Genomic DNA, 16998 nt, shown 5'->3' with positions numbered 1-16998 from the left:
GTAGCAAGATTTAATTAGTGTTACGTAAGGTATTTCCTAAAGTTTAGAGCTAAGGCAGCATTAAATGTGAATTTGTATTCATGTTCAGCACTGAAATTTAATTCAAATGCATTTATGTCCTTCTATATTGGCTTTTTACTAATGTTAGTTTTTGGGGAGAGATTCAGTTATTAGAATGTATGGACATTGGGTGCCATTTATGTAGTTTTTAATTTTGGTATCTGTCTCAAATCACTTTAAAAGGGCCTTCACAGTCAAACGGTGAACACTCAGCACTTTTTCAAAAAGGCTGTGATTTGTTTAGCCTGAAAAGACAAAGCTGTACTACAGAGCAAGCAAAGGCATCATGAGAGTGAAGCCCATAAAAATAAAATTAAAAGTTACACTAAAGCTCAGGAAGGTCTTCAGAGCTTCCTTCCCTCCTGGCTTGTACCATAACTAGAAAGTCTGTGATTTTATTTTAATTTTTTTTTCTTGGCCTCTTAATATTTTGCTGCCCAGGGCAGCTTTTGAAAGATGAGTTTTTCAAGAGCTATGTTTCTCTTCTAACAGAATGAAGTTCCTGAAGCTAAAAAAGAGGAATCTTTGCTAGATTTGGACTTCGACCCTTTCAAGCCAGAAGTTGTATCAACAGGAGTCACTCATTCACCCATGTCTCAGGTATCTCTTTGCCTTGAGGTAGGCGAAGCGTATGAATGCAACGCGCTGTATTTGGGAGCAAAGATTTGCCTCGTGTACTAATGAGCAGTGTATCTGTGGTGTCTGAAAAACTTGATCTTCCTGAGCAGCTCTAGTCAGCCATCTATCTTTCCCCTTCAGTAGCCCTGTACTTGATGATGTACTGGAAGGAAAAGTTGTCAGGTGGTAAAATGAGATATCTGCCAGTGAGGATGGTTGCAGGACCTTGGCCATGACTTTGGCATGCAGTTATTTTCCATCTTTAGAATAACTCTTAGTGCCAACATTATAATTCTCCAGCACCTGTTTTTCTGACAATTTTTCTGACCTGGCTTTGACTCTTCATGTCTGGAAAGATGCCTCAGGGGACCTAGGTCTTGTGGAGTCAGCATGCAATTGCTTTGCTGTGATGGAGTTTCTGTACCAAGCAGTGGATATGATCTGAGTGGTTTTGCTTTTATAGATCTGTTTTAGACCTAACCTCAAGGAAAATGAGAGGATGGAATAGTATGTTTCCTTGCAGGATGTTGTGTTAAAGAAATTCTGCATTCTGTGGTAATATTCGCCATGGAAGTTTCTTGCAGCAATGTGGAAAAAAAGAAGAAAAGTTAAAAAAAAAAAAAAAAAAAGGCTGATATATCAAGTTGCTGATTTTCATTGGCTTACCCTAAGGGACCTGCTATTTTAAGATCCAGAACTTGCTCTCAATACCTGTAGGGCTGATAGTACAGTGGGGAAGTTCTCCTGAACAGCAGAGCTGTAGCTTGTGTTGTACACAGAGAAGGAAACAATATTAAGACACTGTTCAGAAAACCTGTTATCCCTGTGGCTATCACTAACCTGGATTGTACTGTGAGACATGAGAGGACTAATCAGCTGTTCAGGAATGCAGCACTGGGAAAGGAGTGAGAAGACAAGAAGCTTTAAGACTGAAATAGTCCTGGTTCTCTGCTGATCTCTTCCTCAATTAATTTCTTTTTTGGTGTGCAGTCCTAGTTATGTAATGAGATCTGTAGTGATCTCTGATGGGTTATGCACTGTCAGAAAAACAGCGTATTGTCAGCACTCTGAACGTTGGCTGAAATTTCTCATTGTGGTTTGCCAGGAGAAGTGTTTAATTACAGCAGAGGCTTTGCGCATTTTTCTTGTTATTTTTCTTGATCTCTCTAAACAGGGAAGAGGAAGGGGAAGGGGATTCTTTGGCATTCAACAGTGACAGACAACTCTAGCTGTGACTTTGCTAACTCTGCCCTTTCAGCTTGTCGTGTAATAATGCTGATCAGAGCAGTGAGATCATTAAACCAAAGACATTTAACTTTTGTGACGGAGGACGTTTGTCCTGACATCATATTGTAGAAGAGTTTATTAGTTTAGTGAAAAAGAGTTATTTTAGTTTCAACGGTACCATGAAATACACAATAGAATTCCATGTAGGAAAGTACATTGTAAGTTTTCATCTAGGTGCATAGGAAGCATTCACCGAGCACCTTCAATCTCTCCTCTCCTTTCACCTTTCCTCCCAACATACGTATATGAGAAAGGATGGTCCACATCCACAAGAGCATGTGTGTGAGTCAGAGCACCACGTTTTTAGAAGAAGGGAAGACAGCCCTGCAGTCTGGGTCTTGGACTCACTGGATGTGGCAGGATTATTGCTATGACAGCATAGACAGAAGGAAACTTGTCGTTGCAGTCTTTGGAGAGCCCAGTGCTACATTGCTGGGAGAATAAGAAGAGAGCATTAAGTGGTGTTTCTATATGTGCATCATTTTTGCCTCAGTCATGGATATTTTTGCCTCAGCAAACTGCTGAAGTAATGACGTGAAGACAGGAGTAGTCATCTGTGCCATGATGCCTCAGGAGGCCTGGCATGACTTCCCTATTGATCATTTAATTACTTACCTTCCTCCACTGCTCTGCCACGTGATCAGACCACAGTAAGTGAGCCCCGGTCTTCCCTTTCTAACTTGATTTTCTGTTTCTATGGCTGCTTCAGAAGTGGCCTTTCTAAATGTGGCTGGCCCTCGCCTTTCTTTGCTAGCTGTGGTCTGTCTCACCTTTCCTTCAGTTTGTTCCTTCCCCCTCATGCTCAAGTCTCACGAGCAATGAAAGAAAAATGAAAAAATGGAAAATGTGCAATCTCTCCTCCCATGAAAGTCAGTAGGCTGTCTAAGGTTTGTACCAGTTAGCACTATAAGAGCAGACCTATCATTTTTCCTTAAATCTTGAATGTGGAGTTAATAATGTTACAGTGCAGTAAGCAGGTGCCCTTATAAATTGCATCCACAGAAGAAGCACATACCTGGACTTAACCAAATTAAACTGATTGAGAAATGTCTGTTGATGTTAATTGGCTGTAAAGCTGAGTAGTGAGTTACTACTGTGTCTCTTGTTCGTTGAAGCAGAAGTTGTTCAGAGAGCCATTCTGTCCTTCTAAAATAAGAAGCAGGCAAGAAAAGAAACTAAATGCAGAAATCCTTTCTCTCAGGCAGATGTTAGATGTCACATTTAAGATTTGCAAATATTTCAGGAACAGATTTACATTTTACTTTATAAACATCTTTATTTTTTGATTTTCATGGACTCTAACCTAGGTGTGTAGGTTAGAGTAGATACGTTTTGAAGCATCTCAGACAGCTTTTGGGACCAACCAGCAGAGTTCCTTCTGCTGTGGTGGGCTATTAATATTTGGCATGAAGACTACTGCTTTTCTTTCATCTGTCTATTCAGCTCTTCTGCTGAGAGGTCACTAACATTTATTACTTAACAGATTGGACAAAAAAGTGAAAACATTGGTCAACTTGCTTGTTTTCTTTCCCAAAAAGCATGCTGTTTTCCTTCCTGGTGTCAGAGTTATGAGAAAACCCACTTATTCTCAGGGGTTAACTGGGTCATTTTTTAGCTGGCTAAAAACCTGACCTATGCAAGCTCTTTAAAGCTTACACCTTGCAGAGACTCCTCTACCCGTTGAAAGCCATTCAGTCACCAGCTCAGAATCTGGCTGTTACTTAAGCACACGGTGGTGTGAATGTTCTGGAAAGCAGCAGCTACTTTGAAGTGGGAAATACGACAATCCATCACATACTGCCCATCCTATTTAACCAAGAAGTGTCTTATGCAGACAGGTACCCACACACACGTGCTAATATATAAAATATATATACATATTATGCATATAAATAAGTTAGCTCTTGTTAATGCACACAGTTATGTAGCATGTTGAACATACAGTATATGAACAGTATTTTTCTAAGAGTCTCTTTTTTCCACTCCTTTTTTCAGACATTGCCATGGGATCTATGGACGGTAAGCCTGACATTTATCATTGTGAATTGGGATATTTCTGTGCCTCTGATTTTGTAACACCCTAAACTCAGATTTACAATGCTTTTACCAAAAGCCAATTTACAGACCATGACAAACACTTTCAAGTATATGAAGCCACTGGGGATCTTTTAAAGCCACCACCAACAAAAAATAATCTCTGTTGCTTGGCCTACAAAACCTAAATGATGTCAGAAATCTAGGCTAATAAGATTCACAATCATTAGAGCTAAGTGTGTGTTGCTTTTATTCTCATGCCTGAATTACAGCTATTAGAGGGTAGGAATGGATGCTAGTCACCTGTTTTAATTGTCTGAAGGTGTAGTTCCTCAGGACTTTAACCCAGTGGACAAACATTTTCTCGAAATTCAGGGGTGAAGAGAAAATTTAACTTGTCTTTGTGAGCATACAGTGAACTGGAGTTACTCACAAAAGAAGCTGCTACTTTAGGAAACTGCATGAATTCTTCCTTCTTCCTCCTGGTGCCAAATCAGACACAATGATCTGCAGGAAGAAAACAACTCATTTTTGTGAGCTTTCCTTTGACTTTATGTCATGGAGACAGCTGGTTTGACTTGACGTGGAGCCTGTTATGCTCATTTTTGACCTTTTGCAGCTTCAGCCAGCACAGAAATCTGTGGATGTTTCTCATACATTCAGATTTGCAGCATTGTTTTGGGAACACATTGTGTATATGATGTATATTAAATGCTCATCTCTTTCTGTTGGAAAAGGTTAAATAAAGCCTGAAAAAACAGTCACGTATGTTAGACTAGCCAAAATTTCAAGGCTGCCAATATCTAGACCAGCTAAAATAACCCAGAAATGTTTTGAATTTATTGCTTTAAACTTATATTAGATAGCTTTATCAATGTCTTCCTTTCACACAGTTTTCTTTATAGCTTGTTAATAATATAGATGTATTCTGTACTATATTATTTTCTTCTTTGCTCTATTTAAAAAAAAATAGAGTAGTGAGCTTCGCAGCTAAATGTTTGAAATTAGGGATACTCAACCTTTTACTGAGTTTCTCTTAATAAATTGAGTGCAGAGTGGCTGTTGGTCTTCCTTGCAGCTTTTATATCTGTTCAAAGTGGCAGCGTAGACAGCAGACTTTGTGACACAATGCCTTGCTCTGCGTGGATGCAAATGCCTCTGTATGGCACAGGTGATGGAGAATTGGAGCTGCAAGCTCAGGGCACTCTGCACTGCCCGGCTGATGCAGTGATGCCTTAGTGTAAATAAATAAACCCCACTCCCACTTGCGTTGTTTCCTTCCTTGGCCACTGTCTCCCAGAGCAGCCCCTCTTTTCAACCAAGATGTAGTAAGGTTCCTGCAATAAAAATGTTAGTGGCTCACGGAAGAAAGTACGGTGTGATAAATATTCAACATACATGTAGAACTTCTTTTATAATGTAAAGCAGAGGCTGGAAGCATGGCTTAAACTCAGGGGCCTGGGATTAGTCTTCTGTGAAGTGGCAAGAGAGGACCTGCTGCTTCTTCCCCACACCAATTTGGTAACTGCTGCTGGTCAGAGAACTGTTAATTAACTAACTGCTGCTGTAACAGATGACATCATGTCTTCTTTTCTGTGTTTCATATGTATGATTTTCTTCTATACAGACAAGCAGCGAATTGGTGCAGCCGGTAAGCAGACCTCCCCCCCAAATTGCAACCACTCTAGAGACATGCTTTATTCAGTGTGATGTAATATATAGTTTTCTGGTGTTGTGTATCAGTGCTGCTCTTTTACATTGCAGTCTATTGCCTCCAAATGTTGCAAACCACAGAGCTTTTCCTTAAATGGTTTAATTTAGTTACTTTCATTCTTTAAATTAAAATTGCTCTAGTAAAATATAAATTTTGTGTTTTCTCATCAAGTCCTCCTTTATCTTTTTCATCTTGTGTTTTTTCTTTGCTTTTCTGTCTGCCTAAAGCCTGATTCTTCAAAAAGTCTTTCCCTGTGTAACCTGGTCATGGAGGAAACCCCAAACAGTGGGTCATCAGAAGATATTAACAGATCTCAAACTGATCTAGGTTCACTCAACTGGGGCCTAGATGTTAGCACACCCAGTGTCAGCCAGGAAATTACTGCAGGCAGTTCTTTGCTTTTCCCCGGGGCAGAGCAAACCTCAAGCGAATCCACGGGTACTCTGCCTGCTAGTGTTTGGCCTGCTGTAGGAGAGCAGGAGGATGCTGCACCAGGGTCAGCTTCTGTAAATGAAAGCCAGAGGACTTCACGGGAGGACCAGTTGGATGCCAAAAATGTCCCACGGGAAGATGTGGTGACCAATCAGCCTTTAGAGAACATAACCAGTTTTGAGACACCCATCCTGGGAACTGATAGCTTGTTGGATGAACTCCACCCATATGATGTGCAAAAGGCAGAGGAAGAGCGGGAGGAAGACGAGTGGGCAGGTGTCAAGCCAAGTGAAAAGGTAGAGACCCAAGCTATTCAGTACAAGGAGGTAGAAAGCACAGAGGAACAGGAAGAGCGAGGTTGTGAAATCAAAGGAAACAGTGAGGCAGAACTTCGTAAGGGTTTAGCAAAATCAGATCTTGAAATTTTAGCCAGCACAGAGGTAGAAAATTTGCATGAGTTGGAAGATAATGATGGGGATTCTGGGAGAGCTAGAGGTGCTAACCTAGAAAGCCCTAGGGAAGTAGTCAAATGGGTCAATGTCATTGAGGAGACAGGTGGAGAAATACCATTGTTGATCACGGGACTGGAAGGTGGGGACAAAATAGTAGAGAGCAACTGTAAAACTACAGAAAGCACTGATGCTGAACCTGAGAAAGTCTTTGGTATCTGGGATCAGGACCATGAAAGGACATTTGGGGATGGCTTAGACCAAACTGACAGTGGTACTGGAGAGAGTACATCCATGGAGTGTATAAACATGACAGCATGTGTTGACCTAGAGGTAACTGACCACACAGAAAAGGATCCTACAGATACTGGAAACGTTCTGTGTGATGCTGAATTACTCAGTTCAGAAGAGTCTGGTAAAGGAACCGAAGACAATAGCATCAGCCTGCTCCCAAATGGTAGTGCTGTGGCTGAAGGTAAAGCTACTGCTGAAGAAGCATGGGCATTGCTGCCCGAGACAGCTGATGCTGCTAGCACAAGCTGTGGTAATCCTTGCCTAGATAATGCAGAAGACCAAGTGACAGGTAGGGCAGCAGCAGCTGTCGCTGAAGAGCATTCTAGTAGCAGTGGTGTTCCTGAAGCCTTGGAAACAGACCCCTGGCTGGCAAACTGGGATCCAACAGTTACTAATGATTCCTGGGGGTTTTCTAATCTGTCAGATGGCCAAGCCAATGGACTGGATAATTGGCCCTTTTTCCCCAAGCAGCAAGACTCAGAAGGTAGCCTGGAAAAGGTTTGGTTAGCCATTAGTGATAGATGGTCTACACAAGACTTAGAAGGGACTGATAACAGCTGGAGAGAAGTAGGTGTGAGCATAAGCAATAGAAGTCAGGAGGCACCAGTAAAACAAGGCTTGCCTGAGGAGCAGGCAGGCATTAGCAATCCTGGAGCAAGCAAGGAGATAGCTAGACCCTTGGCTCTGTTTCAAATGGGAAATTCCAGAAATCCTAGCACCGAGAGTTCAACTAGTCCCAAAGACAATGAGACCAACAACTCAGATTTATCTGAAGATGAAATTGCTAACCGGAGATATGGATTGTTGTACCAGGAAATTGAGGCTGATAAAGAAGAGGTACCTACCCCAGTGTGTAGCCTAGTCTAGACAAAGAGTTCCTTAGGCATAACCTTGTCGTTTAAAACAATCCATTTGTGTGTTTCCCACTGCCCTTCCTAAGTCCGTGCTATTCTTTTTTTGAGAAATTGCCATGCAGCTGTTCATAGTGTGGTGCCCTTCAGCCGTGTAATGAAGCAGGCTGACAAAAACGTGTTTCAAAACAGTGAATGAAGCTTTGAACTGTGAAGGCACGTAGTGTCTCACAGGTTTTATGTTCCATATGTATAACTTTAAATGCATTTTTTATTATTATCATTTTATAAAAATACTTAAGTTACTCTGCTTTTTGGTTTTGTTGTTTTCTTTAAGCCTGTGACACCTGTTATCAAATAGCAGTGTCATCAAATTTCTTGCTGCCTTACCCTTCATTTTATTATTTTTTTCTTCTTTTTTTTTTTTTAAATGTCTGGCCTACATTTTTATTTGCAAAATAAAAATGTTTTGACTCATGTTCTGGTTTAGTAAACAAATGATAATTTGTTCTGATCTTCACTTCTACTTAGGCATCCAGCACAGCATTTAATGGATTTGCACAGGTAAGAAATAAACATGTTTTCAGATATTTTTTTTTTCTGTGCTGTTAGGAAGGGATTAGGACTGGTATACAATTTCAGGAAATCTGTTCTACAGATGAGCTGAACTGACTCAAATCCAAACCTTTTCTATTCTCAGAAATTATTCCTAGAATTTACGACAGTGATGCTAATACTCTTGGTAATCTTGGCCTGAGTGAATTTAATAGCACTACCTTAGTGGGACTGATTTTTTTTTTTCTACTAAAAGGACTGGTTTAGCTTTTTCATTGTGCTCTTTTGTGGATTTTTCTCACAGTTCCAAAATCCTGTAAGCATGGTTTCATCAGTTTCAAAGACTTTCAGTGACTCTGTGTGTCATATAAAATGAGTTCTATTTGTTTCTGCATCTTTATTTTCACTTAAGATATATTTTAATCTGAAAGCTAAACCTATATTATTTGTTTGCTGTTGTGCTGGTGGTGAGACTCTGTGTTAGGCATTGCAGAGGTACAGTGCATGAAGATACCATGTTCATGCTTTCAAATTCCAGGGCTGTGCCAACATCCCAGATTTCAGGTGGATAACCTGGAGCTTCATTGATTTCCAGCATCCCTTTAGAGACTGGCTCATCCACAGCACACACTGTACACCTTTTTTTAAAGCAAGCAAAAAGGCTTAGCTAATACAAGGATGGAAATGAGTCTTCCAGTGATTAACGATTCTGCTCCAGGATGTTTAAATTAGTAAAGGATCTGTAAGGAAGAAGCAAAGCACAAGGCTACCACCTCTAATAATTAAGGGAAAATGTTTGCCCCAAGGAAATCAAAATTTGATGCCCCCACTGCAGTAGCAGAAGGATTTGGCCCATCAGTATCTTGTAAATTAATTGTTTCTGAATAAGATGTTGGAAAACATCTCCATCTTTGTACCTTCTTAATTCAGGTAAAATTTTGTATCTGTAATTACTATAGTTACTATTCAAATAAAAGCCCAGAATCAAGAGGATGTGAAGGTAGCTTAGAGCTAGTGTACTCCCCAGACACAGGCACATATAGTCTGCAAAAAAAGATTCTGAGTTTCACAATTTAGAAGTGCATTGTGCCTGAAACAAAGTCCTTGCAATTAGTATGTATTTAACAAAGGGTTTTTCACTGCCTTTAATGACGTTGCATGGTTTAGAAGCATAGAATACATAGTTGAAAAAGGCATGGCTTTAATAGTGCTTATCTAATAATTATTATTAATACCTATTTAGATTATCTATTTGTCAGCTTATTCTATGTGAATTTACTTATGTCCCTACCTGAATAAACCATTGAAAAAAGTCAGGTCTTTGACAGACGCCTGCAAACATCCCATCTCAAATATTTTTGCATCATTTTTTTTTTCCTTTCTATATCTAGGATACCTCTGCAATCACAGTGCAATCAAATGAGAATGTGACAGAGCCTTTGGTAAGTGGTGGCTTTTGCTTCCTTTTTAAATACCTTGTAAAAAATGGCAACATTTTTCCTTTGTGCAAAGATATTTTCTCCTTTCCTGTGTTTTCTATCCTCTAAATCACAAAACCTTAACCTGGAAGAGTTGATGGGTGATATCATGTGCTAGTAAATCTTTACTCCCTGAAACAGTCTTTCACAAGGATAGTGCAGAGAAAAAGAAAACCAGGTTATTCTAGGATATGTTTGCTTTTCAAAGGTGTAGTCAAACAGTTTGTTCATTTATTGCATTTAAGAAATGACAAGAGTACTATGGCCCAGTGTACAGCAAGCAGGTGATAGTACATGATGGCTGTTTAAACGTCTCCAGTATTGCTGTAGTGTTATCCACTCTCCACATACTAATAGTAGGCACAGTCTACTTCTAAGGAGTGGAGAACCTTTTTGGAAGTGATCATACTTGGGCAGTTTCTTAGTTTCTCTTACAGTCTTTGGTTAGCCTGGAGTAGGGATGTGGAATAGCAGTATTGCTGGGAGAGTGCTATAGCTAGTTAATAGCAGCACAGTGATAGTATTATTTAATGTGGCTTTTATATAATCTCTGGTGCTTCTGTTCATAATGGTTGTGGAATATGGTGAGAATATTTTTACTTGTAGCTGAAATGCGGTAACTAGTCTGAAGACTGCTTGTCAACAAGTGACTTGAAGCACATCAATGCAATCTGCCCTTTTTAAGCCTGAAAGTTTCTTCCAGCATTAAACCTCAGGAAACTCATTAGTCATCTTACCTGGGATAAATCTACTTTGTGTTTTTCATTTCAGTCCTATTTATTCTTTGTGAAATTCCCTAGAGCTGGCATTAATACACTACACAGAGATTTCTGCACAACATGATATAATATAATGAATGTTTCGTTGTGCAATGACAAATCCTGGAGGTCTTGCTTGGACAGACTTCTCTGTACCTCATTACAAATCAGTCTGCTTAAGGAATATGAGAAAATAAATGAGAGGCTATGGGGGTTTTTTTCTGAAAAATATCAGGGAGGAGAAGATTTCTGTATCTTTAAGAGTTTCATGGAAGCTGTCTCTTCATCACAGGAGACCTTCTAGCCAGCTGTCTGTTATCAACTGCAAAGCAGCTAAATAGGTTTTGAGCTTCATATTATGGTGAGCAATTTGTTCATGGCAAATTAATCTACTGGGGTTATTTTATCTGGTTGAGTCAGCCATCTTATAAATGGAATACGCTGAGCACAGCTTGCAGCTCTCCTCTTGTGTGCGCATGTATTTGCAAAGTGATGTCTCCATTGGAGATCGCACTTTTGCTGTGAGCTGTTTTGCCACAGGACTGAACGTGTCGCAGCACTGGTGATATTTGTTAGATCCTCTTGCTAAAAACCAAGTTTAGGTCAGAATTTAAAAGGGTGGAAATCCCAGTAGTGGGTTGATAAATGGATGCCTTGTAGGTGATTGAGAGCTCAAGAGGGAATGCGTTTTAATAAGAAACCAGGGCTGATTTTCACACTGCCAGAATTGAACCAGTCAGTGGTTGCCACTGTGCACATAAAAATTGTTTGAGTCTCTGCTAATTGCTTCTTACCTTCACTGGAGAAGGGACTATATTGTCTTAAGAACACACAGAACTAGGGAATAGGGGATAATCTTAAAAACTCATATTTGAAGCCCGGGGTTGGTACACATGAGTGCCAGTTTCAACTCCTGGCCTTGCCATCAGTTTCTAGAGCATTTCTGAGCAAACTGAGTGCCTTCCTCCCACATCAGTCGCTCCTTCTGTAACTCAGGAAGCTGATCCTTTCATTCCTTGCGAGGGAGGGATGTAGGACTGGATCAGTTTGCTTATAGAACCTTGAGGATGAAAATGCCCTTTAGATGCTGTAAGGCCAAGCACTGCTGTCCTCTCCCTGGCAAAGCTCAGCAGTATTGAGCCTGAAGCAGCACTGTGCCAGGCACAGTTCCCATTCCCCTCCTCCCTCCCCACTGTCATGTGCTCCTCAACAATTTTTCCACTGTCTACTTAAAAATCAATAAAACAAAAGACTGAGGCTGAAGAAGCTCCACCTGGGGAACCCAAGGTCGAGGAAACCCCTGCTGCTGCTGTTGCAGAAAAGGAGGCCGTCCCTGCTGAGCCTGCTGAGCCAGCAGAGCAGACTGCGGTGAGTGACCTGTCCCCCATGCCACCTCCTGGGCCTCATCCCAGCCACCTTTTGTCATGGTGAATGTGCCTGCTGCATTTCAGCCATCCTTTCCATCGTCACCACCCTCCATAGCTGGTTTCCCCAGCGCCCAGCTGTGTCACAGCATGCCTCTCCAGCACGCGTCCTCCTTTCAACCTTAAAATGTCATTCCTCTTATGTTTGGCATTTTAGACTGGAGTTCAGCTGAGTGATTGTGGTTTTGCAGATGAACTTCAGAAGGAGAAAGAATTGATGCCATTTTTAAATGACCTTATTAGCAGTTTTCTCATTTCATTTCAAGCTGAGCTGTAAGCACTAAGCCAATGTACATCTTGTACAGTCCTTGCTAAAACGTGAAAATACTAGAAAAATGTGATTGTAATATGTATGTCTACAAGGCTCATGGTTTTAGAAGCCAGCCATGAGCTGAAGGGGGAACTCCAAGCACCAGTTTGGAGATTTTTACATGTCAACATTCAGAAAGTGGGAGCTCTGCAAGAAGAACAAAGCGGGGCATCCAATATCACTACAAATTAAGAGGTGGTCTGAGATGGTGTTTTTCTGCTGACTAGCATCCCTTTTTATAACAGGTATCTCAGTGTATATCCTTTTTATCCTCTTCTACATACTACTGTCAGAAGGTCTTGGTGGTGGGTGATACCCACAGGCTAGGAAACACTGGAGGAAGAATGCATCTGTTTTTGTAGGCTGACAGTTTTCATGCTTTCCTCAAGACAGTAACATGTTCAAAGTCTCCAATGAGCGTTTGTCACTGTTAGAATGCGCAGATTACTACTGAAAAACTGGACAGAAAAAGGGATTGTTTTGTGGGTCGGTTCCTCTGCCAGAGAGCCAGTGGAAGCTGTGCTTTTTGACCATCAAGCACCGTTTGGTGCCGTAGGTGTTCCAAGAAGAACAAGGTTCAGCTTGCTGAACCCCTCTTGGCCTTGGGTGAGTCCCTGTGTATCTTCATCTGCTAAATAGTGATGGTGATACCAAATTCTTTATAAAATTAGGTGGTTTTTAGTAAGCACTAGATACAGTGCCACATGGGAAGCAATATTAAGCTGATGTAGATGTGAAGTATATGGCACCTGTAGATGTGGCAGTGCAGAGCATGGACAGAAGACGTACTAGATATGCAGCTACTGTAGCTCCTCATGGATCTGTCTCTGAAGCTGATCTTGTTTAACATTTTTATTAATGGCAATGGTTCAGACACCACAAACCTAATGGTGATATTTATCAATGATTCCAGGTTGGGTAGTGTCATTAACTTAGGAGGGATAGCGTTAGGACCGGTAGCTCGACCTGTCAAGGACAGGCTGGTTATCTGCTGGCAGTGTTAAACCTGTGCAAAAGCCACAGGTGATACTAAGCAAAGTGTCTTCAGCAGAAAGAAGCAAGTGCTAATGTTGGTGTGCAAGGCTCTGGAATACAAATGTAGTTTATTAAAGACCTTCTTAAAGATTCATTGATGAGCTTGCTTGGGTGGTTCCAGCTGTCTGTACCATGGGATTAAAAAGTGGTATCCAGCACAAATGATACAAAGACGCAGGCTGAACTTTAGCTGTAGCACCTGCCTAATTCATGCTTCCCTTGCTCCCATCTTCCTCAGAGAGGGAAAATAATTTATTGTAGAAGGAAAGGGGGGCAGTGCTGGATGGGCTGTTTGGAAGGACTTTGGGGGAAAGGGAAGATAATACCCGTCTCTGTCCAACCCTTCCCGTTCTCTGTGGACTCCTAGCAGCATTGCAGCTATGGAGGGGAAGCAGTCCCGGTGTGTTCCCCAGACTATGTTTAGGGTTTAATTCTGATTACACTTGCAGGAATTTTGAGTTGGTTAGTTTTTTTTTAAATTCACTTTTGTTCAAATCCATGGTACACACTGGAGCAAGAGACTTCAGGATCATCCCCTTCCAATAACATAACCAAATGAAGAAAGCCCCATGGTCTGTGGTGACCAGGCTCTCCCCTTCCTGTGTGTTCTCTTTTCAGTTGATATAAATCACAGTAATAATTCGTCAACTCTATAGTAAAGCAATGAATGAAATTGCCAGTCTGAGGCACATTGTTTTGTCAAACTCTTGTCCAGAACGCCCCACACCTAGTCAGGGTAAATTTGATAGTTTGGAATAAAGAAGGAGGGAGGGAAGGTGGAGAGAGGAAGAATGGGAAATCAGTCATTAATCTGGACCTCTCCTCTTCCCGTGAGTGAATGGCAGGGAATAATGTGGAAGAACAGATATTAATGAAACTGAAAAGGTTGTTTCTAGAGTCTTTATTTTGATTATCTGTAAGGATTTAATGAGGAAAAAAAATTGTAAAAGTTCACCATTTTTCTAAAAGGAAGCCGTCTCCTTTTTGTCTCGCACTAAGACAAAGCAGTGCTCTGAAACCTCTTGCACGTCTTAAGCGCTGAACGACAGGCTATGACTGCAGCACCACACCAGCTCCTCAGCGACACAACCTTTTCAGATGATCCGTTTTGCTGCCTGACTCTCCGTGAGGAGTTCTGGGTCCATGGTCTGTGGGCAGCTGCTCTAGCCAAGGCACAGGACTGCCGAGCTGTTGAGAGAGAGGCAGAGAGAAACACAGGGCAAGAGGCAGGCAATTTAAGAGCAATCTGGGAGGAAGACAGTAGGCATTAAATAAAAGTTAAACAGTTTAGATTTGCTTGGTTTTTAGTTGCTTTTTGAATATGAAGTTGTCCTTGCTAATTTGGGAAAATAAGCTAAAAGTGTGAATTTTAAAAATGTCTGAATTGGAGTCATTCTGCATTTGGCTCTGAGGGGTTGTTATTTCAGTAAGGGCTTTCCAGGACTGGCAAAGAAGAGTTTTGAAGATTAGGATTAATGACAAATATGATCAAAGCAAAGGAAAAGTACACTGAGTTGCAAAAGATGAAAACATGTCATTTCTCGACAGCAGTTCTGCATTCATCTGCTTTATGAGTGACAGTTTACTTTAGAAGTGGAGTTGTAAAATATCGATAGATACTTTCTTATGGGGAATCTTTTATCAAGTTTAGTAACTTCCAGTTTGGAGTGACAGCCACTAATCAGTTTAATTTTTCTGTGGCAGGTTTCCTGTCACATCCCATTAACCCAGAAAATTTATGGCATGCATTCCTTATTGTTGGAGCTCCGAAGTAAATTTTCTGGTGGGATTTTCATTTAATTTAGGGAGAGGATGGTCCAGAGGATAGGGTACCACTTGCCTCTCAGGGAGTTTTGGTTTCAGTTGCTTGCTGTTTCATAGTCTGCCTGAAAAAGATTGCCAAGACTTCATTACAAGACCTCGTCGGAATTGCTTCCTGGGATCTCATTGCATATTTTTGTCTTGGTCCTTCAGGTCCAAAATACCATAGAACAAATAAAGTTTTTATTACTAGCTGTCAACAGTTGATCTTTTTTGGGGAGGGGATAAAATGTTTGGTAATTAAAGGGTCAGAATGACCATATGCACCAACAGAAGCAAAGTCAACTATGGTAAAAAGTCCTTGCATGGACTTCTGCACACCAAAACAGTTTTCTCCCTGTTTCCATAGCATCCCCAAAGGCAGCTGTAAAATCCAAAGGATACAGTCTAAAGGATGTAACGCCTTAACCACTGATTCATTCCTTTTTCAAGTAATACTACCCCTCTCACCACATCAATTTTTCACATTCAAAGATGACATGAGGACATTGTAATAAAGTGAAAGCTTATGAAATCTTGTTATTTCCCTTTCTTCTTCTCCTACATGTGAGACATAGCGCTTGGGGTTGAGAGCACTGCTCAGAGATGAGCTTTTCAACTTCTTCTGTTATGCTCATTAGTTTGGGAAGAGCCTTTTGGTGCTTTGGGTCTGATGCCAGCCTGTTTCCCCATTAAAGCAGTCACAGACTCAGCTAAATACAGTGTTTTTCAAAGGTGTGTATAAGCATATATGAAACTCCCTCCTGATAAGCTCTTTGCAGGCACTGAGCAAGTACAGCAGAGGCCAGGAAACAGCCTGCAGCTTTGAGGGTATCTAGTTATGGTTGAATCCCACTGTAGGTACAATTCACAGTGTGCAAATGGCAGAGCACGTGATTTGGGAGAGCGATGCAATGGTTATAAATGCAGAAGAGTGGTCAACTGTGTACAGATTCTGAGTGTGAAGCTAAGTGCAGGTGCAAAGTTGGAGCATGAGGCTATTAAAAATATATGGCTCTCATATACAGGAGAGAACTCTTGTAGAATACTGTCATTCTGTTGAAGTCTGCGGAAGCAGATTTTTCTCTGTTTATGGAACCAGAGAATGTATGTTTATGTTACTTTACTCAGATGTTATTTCAGTTATCCTTTTCACTAGACTTTCATGCCCTAAAAATGGTACAGTTCACGCTACCGTGTCTCTCTTCTCAAATGCCACCATCCACAAAATCCCAACTTGCAGCTAATCAAAAAAGCAAAAGCAAAATGCTACTAATTTGACTAGTGCACAATAGTCAAATTATCTTTGGGAAGTCCCAAGCTTTGGGAACCAAGGGGAGCTCTCCTTAATTTCCCCTTTACCACCAAAACTGTGCTTTTAGTTAGCCTGGAAAAGTGTCCTCATTTAAAAATATGTATATGTATATATTAGATTCTTCTGCAAAGAGCCCAAAGCTGGGCTGGTGGGATTCTTACCAGAGAATATTGCCAGGGTATTATTAAGAGAAGGGCAGAGGCTGGCGTGTTCCTAACTACAAAGTTGAGGAAGATGCTCATTTCTGAAAGCAAATTGACTTATAAAGACAGCTGATGGCAGAAATTCAGCACTTTTTGATAGTAAAAGTAGGGAAGGCATCTATCTACCGACTTGCAGTTGGACATCAAGCTTTTATGGGCAACAGAAACATTTGTGTACATCTCTTCTGTAAAAAAAAAAAAAAAAAAAAGTGAGACTTCTGTGGGTGGCTGTGTGCATGCATGCATCGCTAGAGTAAGAAATAATTATATTTTGCTGTTGATATTTGTTTTTCTATTTAAGACTCTACAGTGTTCTCAAACTTACTATAAAATCAAGCACTCTGTGGCAGAGACTTGGCAGCTTAAAAAAAAAAAGAATTA

At 40.8% G+C, this 16998-nt stretch overlaps 1 protein-coding gene across 8 annotated transcripts in view; it reads left to right on the top strand.

Annotated features, from left to right (window-relative positions):
- Window positions 1-16998, top strand: part of AMPH (amphiphysin) — a 123657-nt gene that overhangs the window by 93197 nt on the left and 13462 nt on the right. For 2 of the 8 annotated variants that reach the window (XM_074885519.1, XM_074885432.1), the window contains exons 12-17: window positions 553-660; window positions 3961-3984; window positions 5627-5650; window positions 5941-7725; window positions 8271-8303; window positions 9686-9736. In XM_074885519.1, the coding sequence (XP_074741620.1) occupies window positions 553-660; window positions 3961-3984; window positions 5627-5650; window positions 5941-7725; window positions 8271-8303; window positions 9686-9736 (2025 nt within the window). Of the gene's footprint in view, window positions 1-552; window positions 661-3960; window positions 3985-5626; window positions 5651-5940; window positions 7726-8270; window positions 8304-9685; window positions 9737-11781; window positions 11899-16998 lie in introns of all 8 variants that reach the window. The other 6 variants (XM_074885950.1, XM_074885864.1, XM_074885605.1 and 3 more) reach the window with 5 other exon arrangements.

This window comes from Strix uralensis, chromosome 1 (genome assembly GCF_047716275.1).
Source record: "Strix uralensis isolate ZFMK-TIS-50842 chromosome 1, bStrUra1, whole genome shotgun sequence".
Taxonomy (NCBI): domain Eukaryota; kingdom Metazoa; phylum Chordata; class Aves; order Strigiformes; family Strigidae; genus Strix; species Strix uralensis.
Note: the sequence above shows the minus strand (reverse complement) of the source record. Positions and strands in the feature narration are given on the sequence as shown.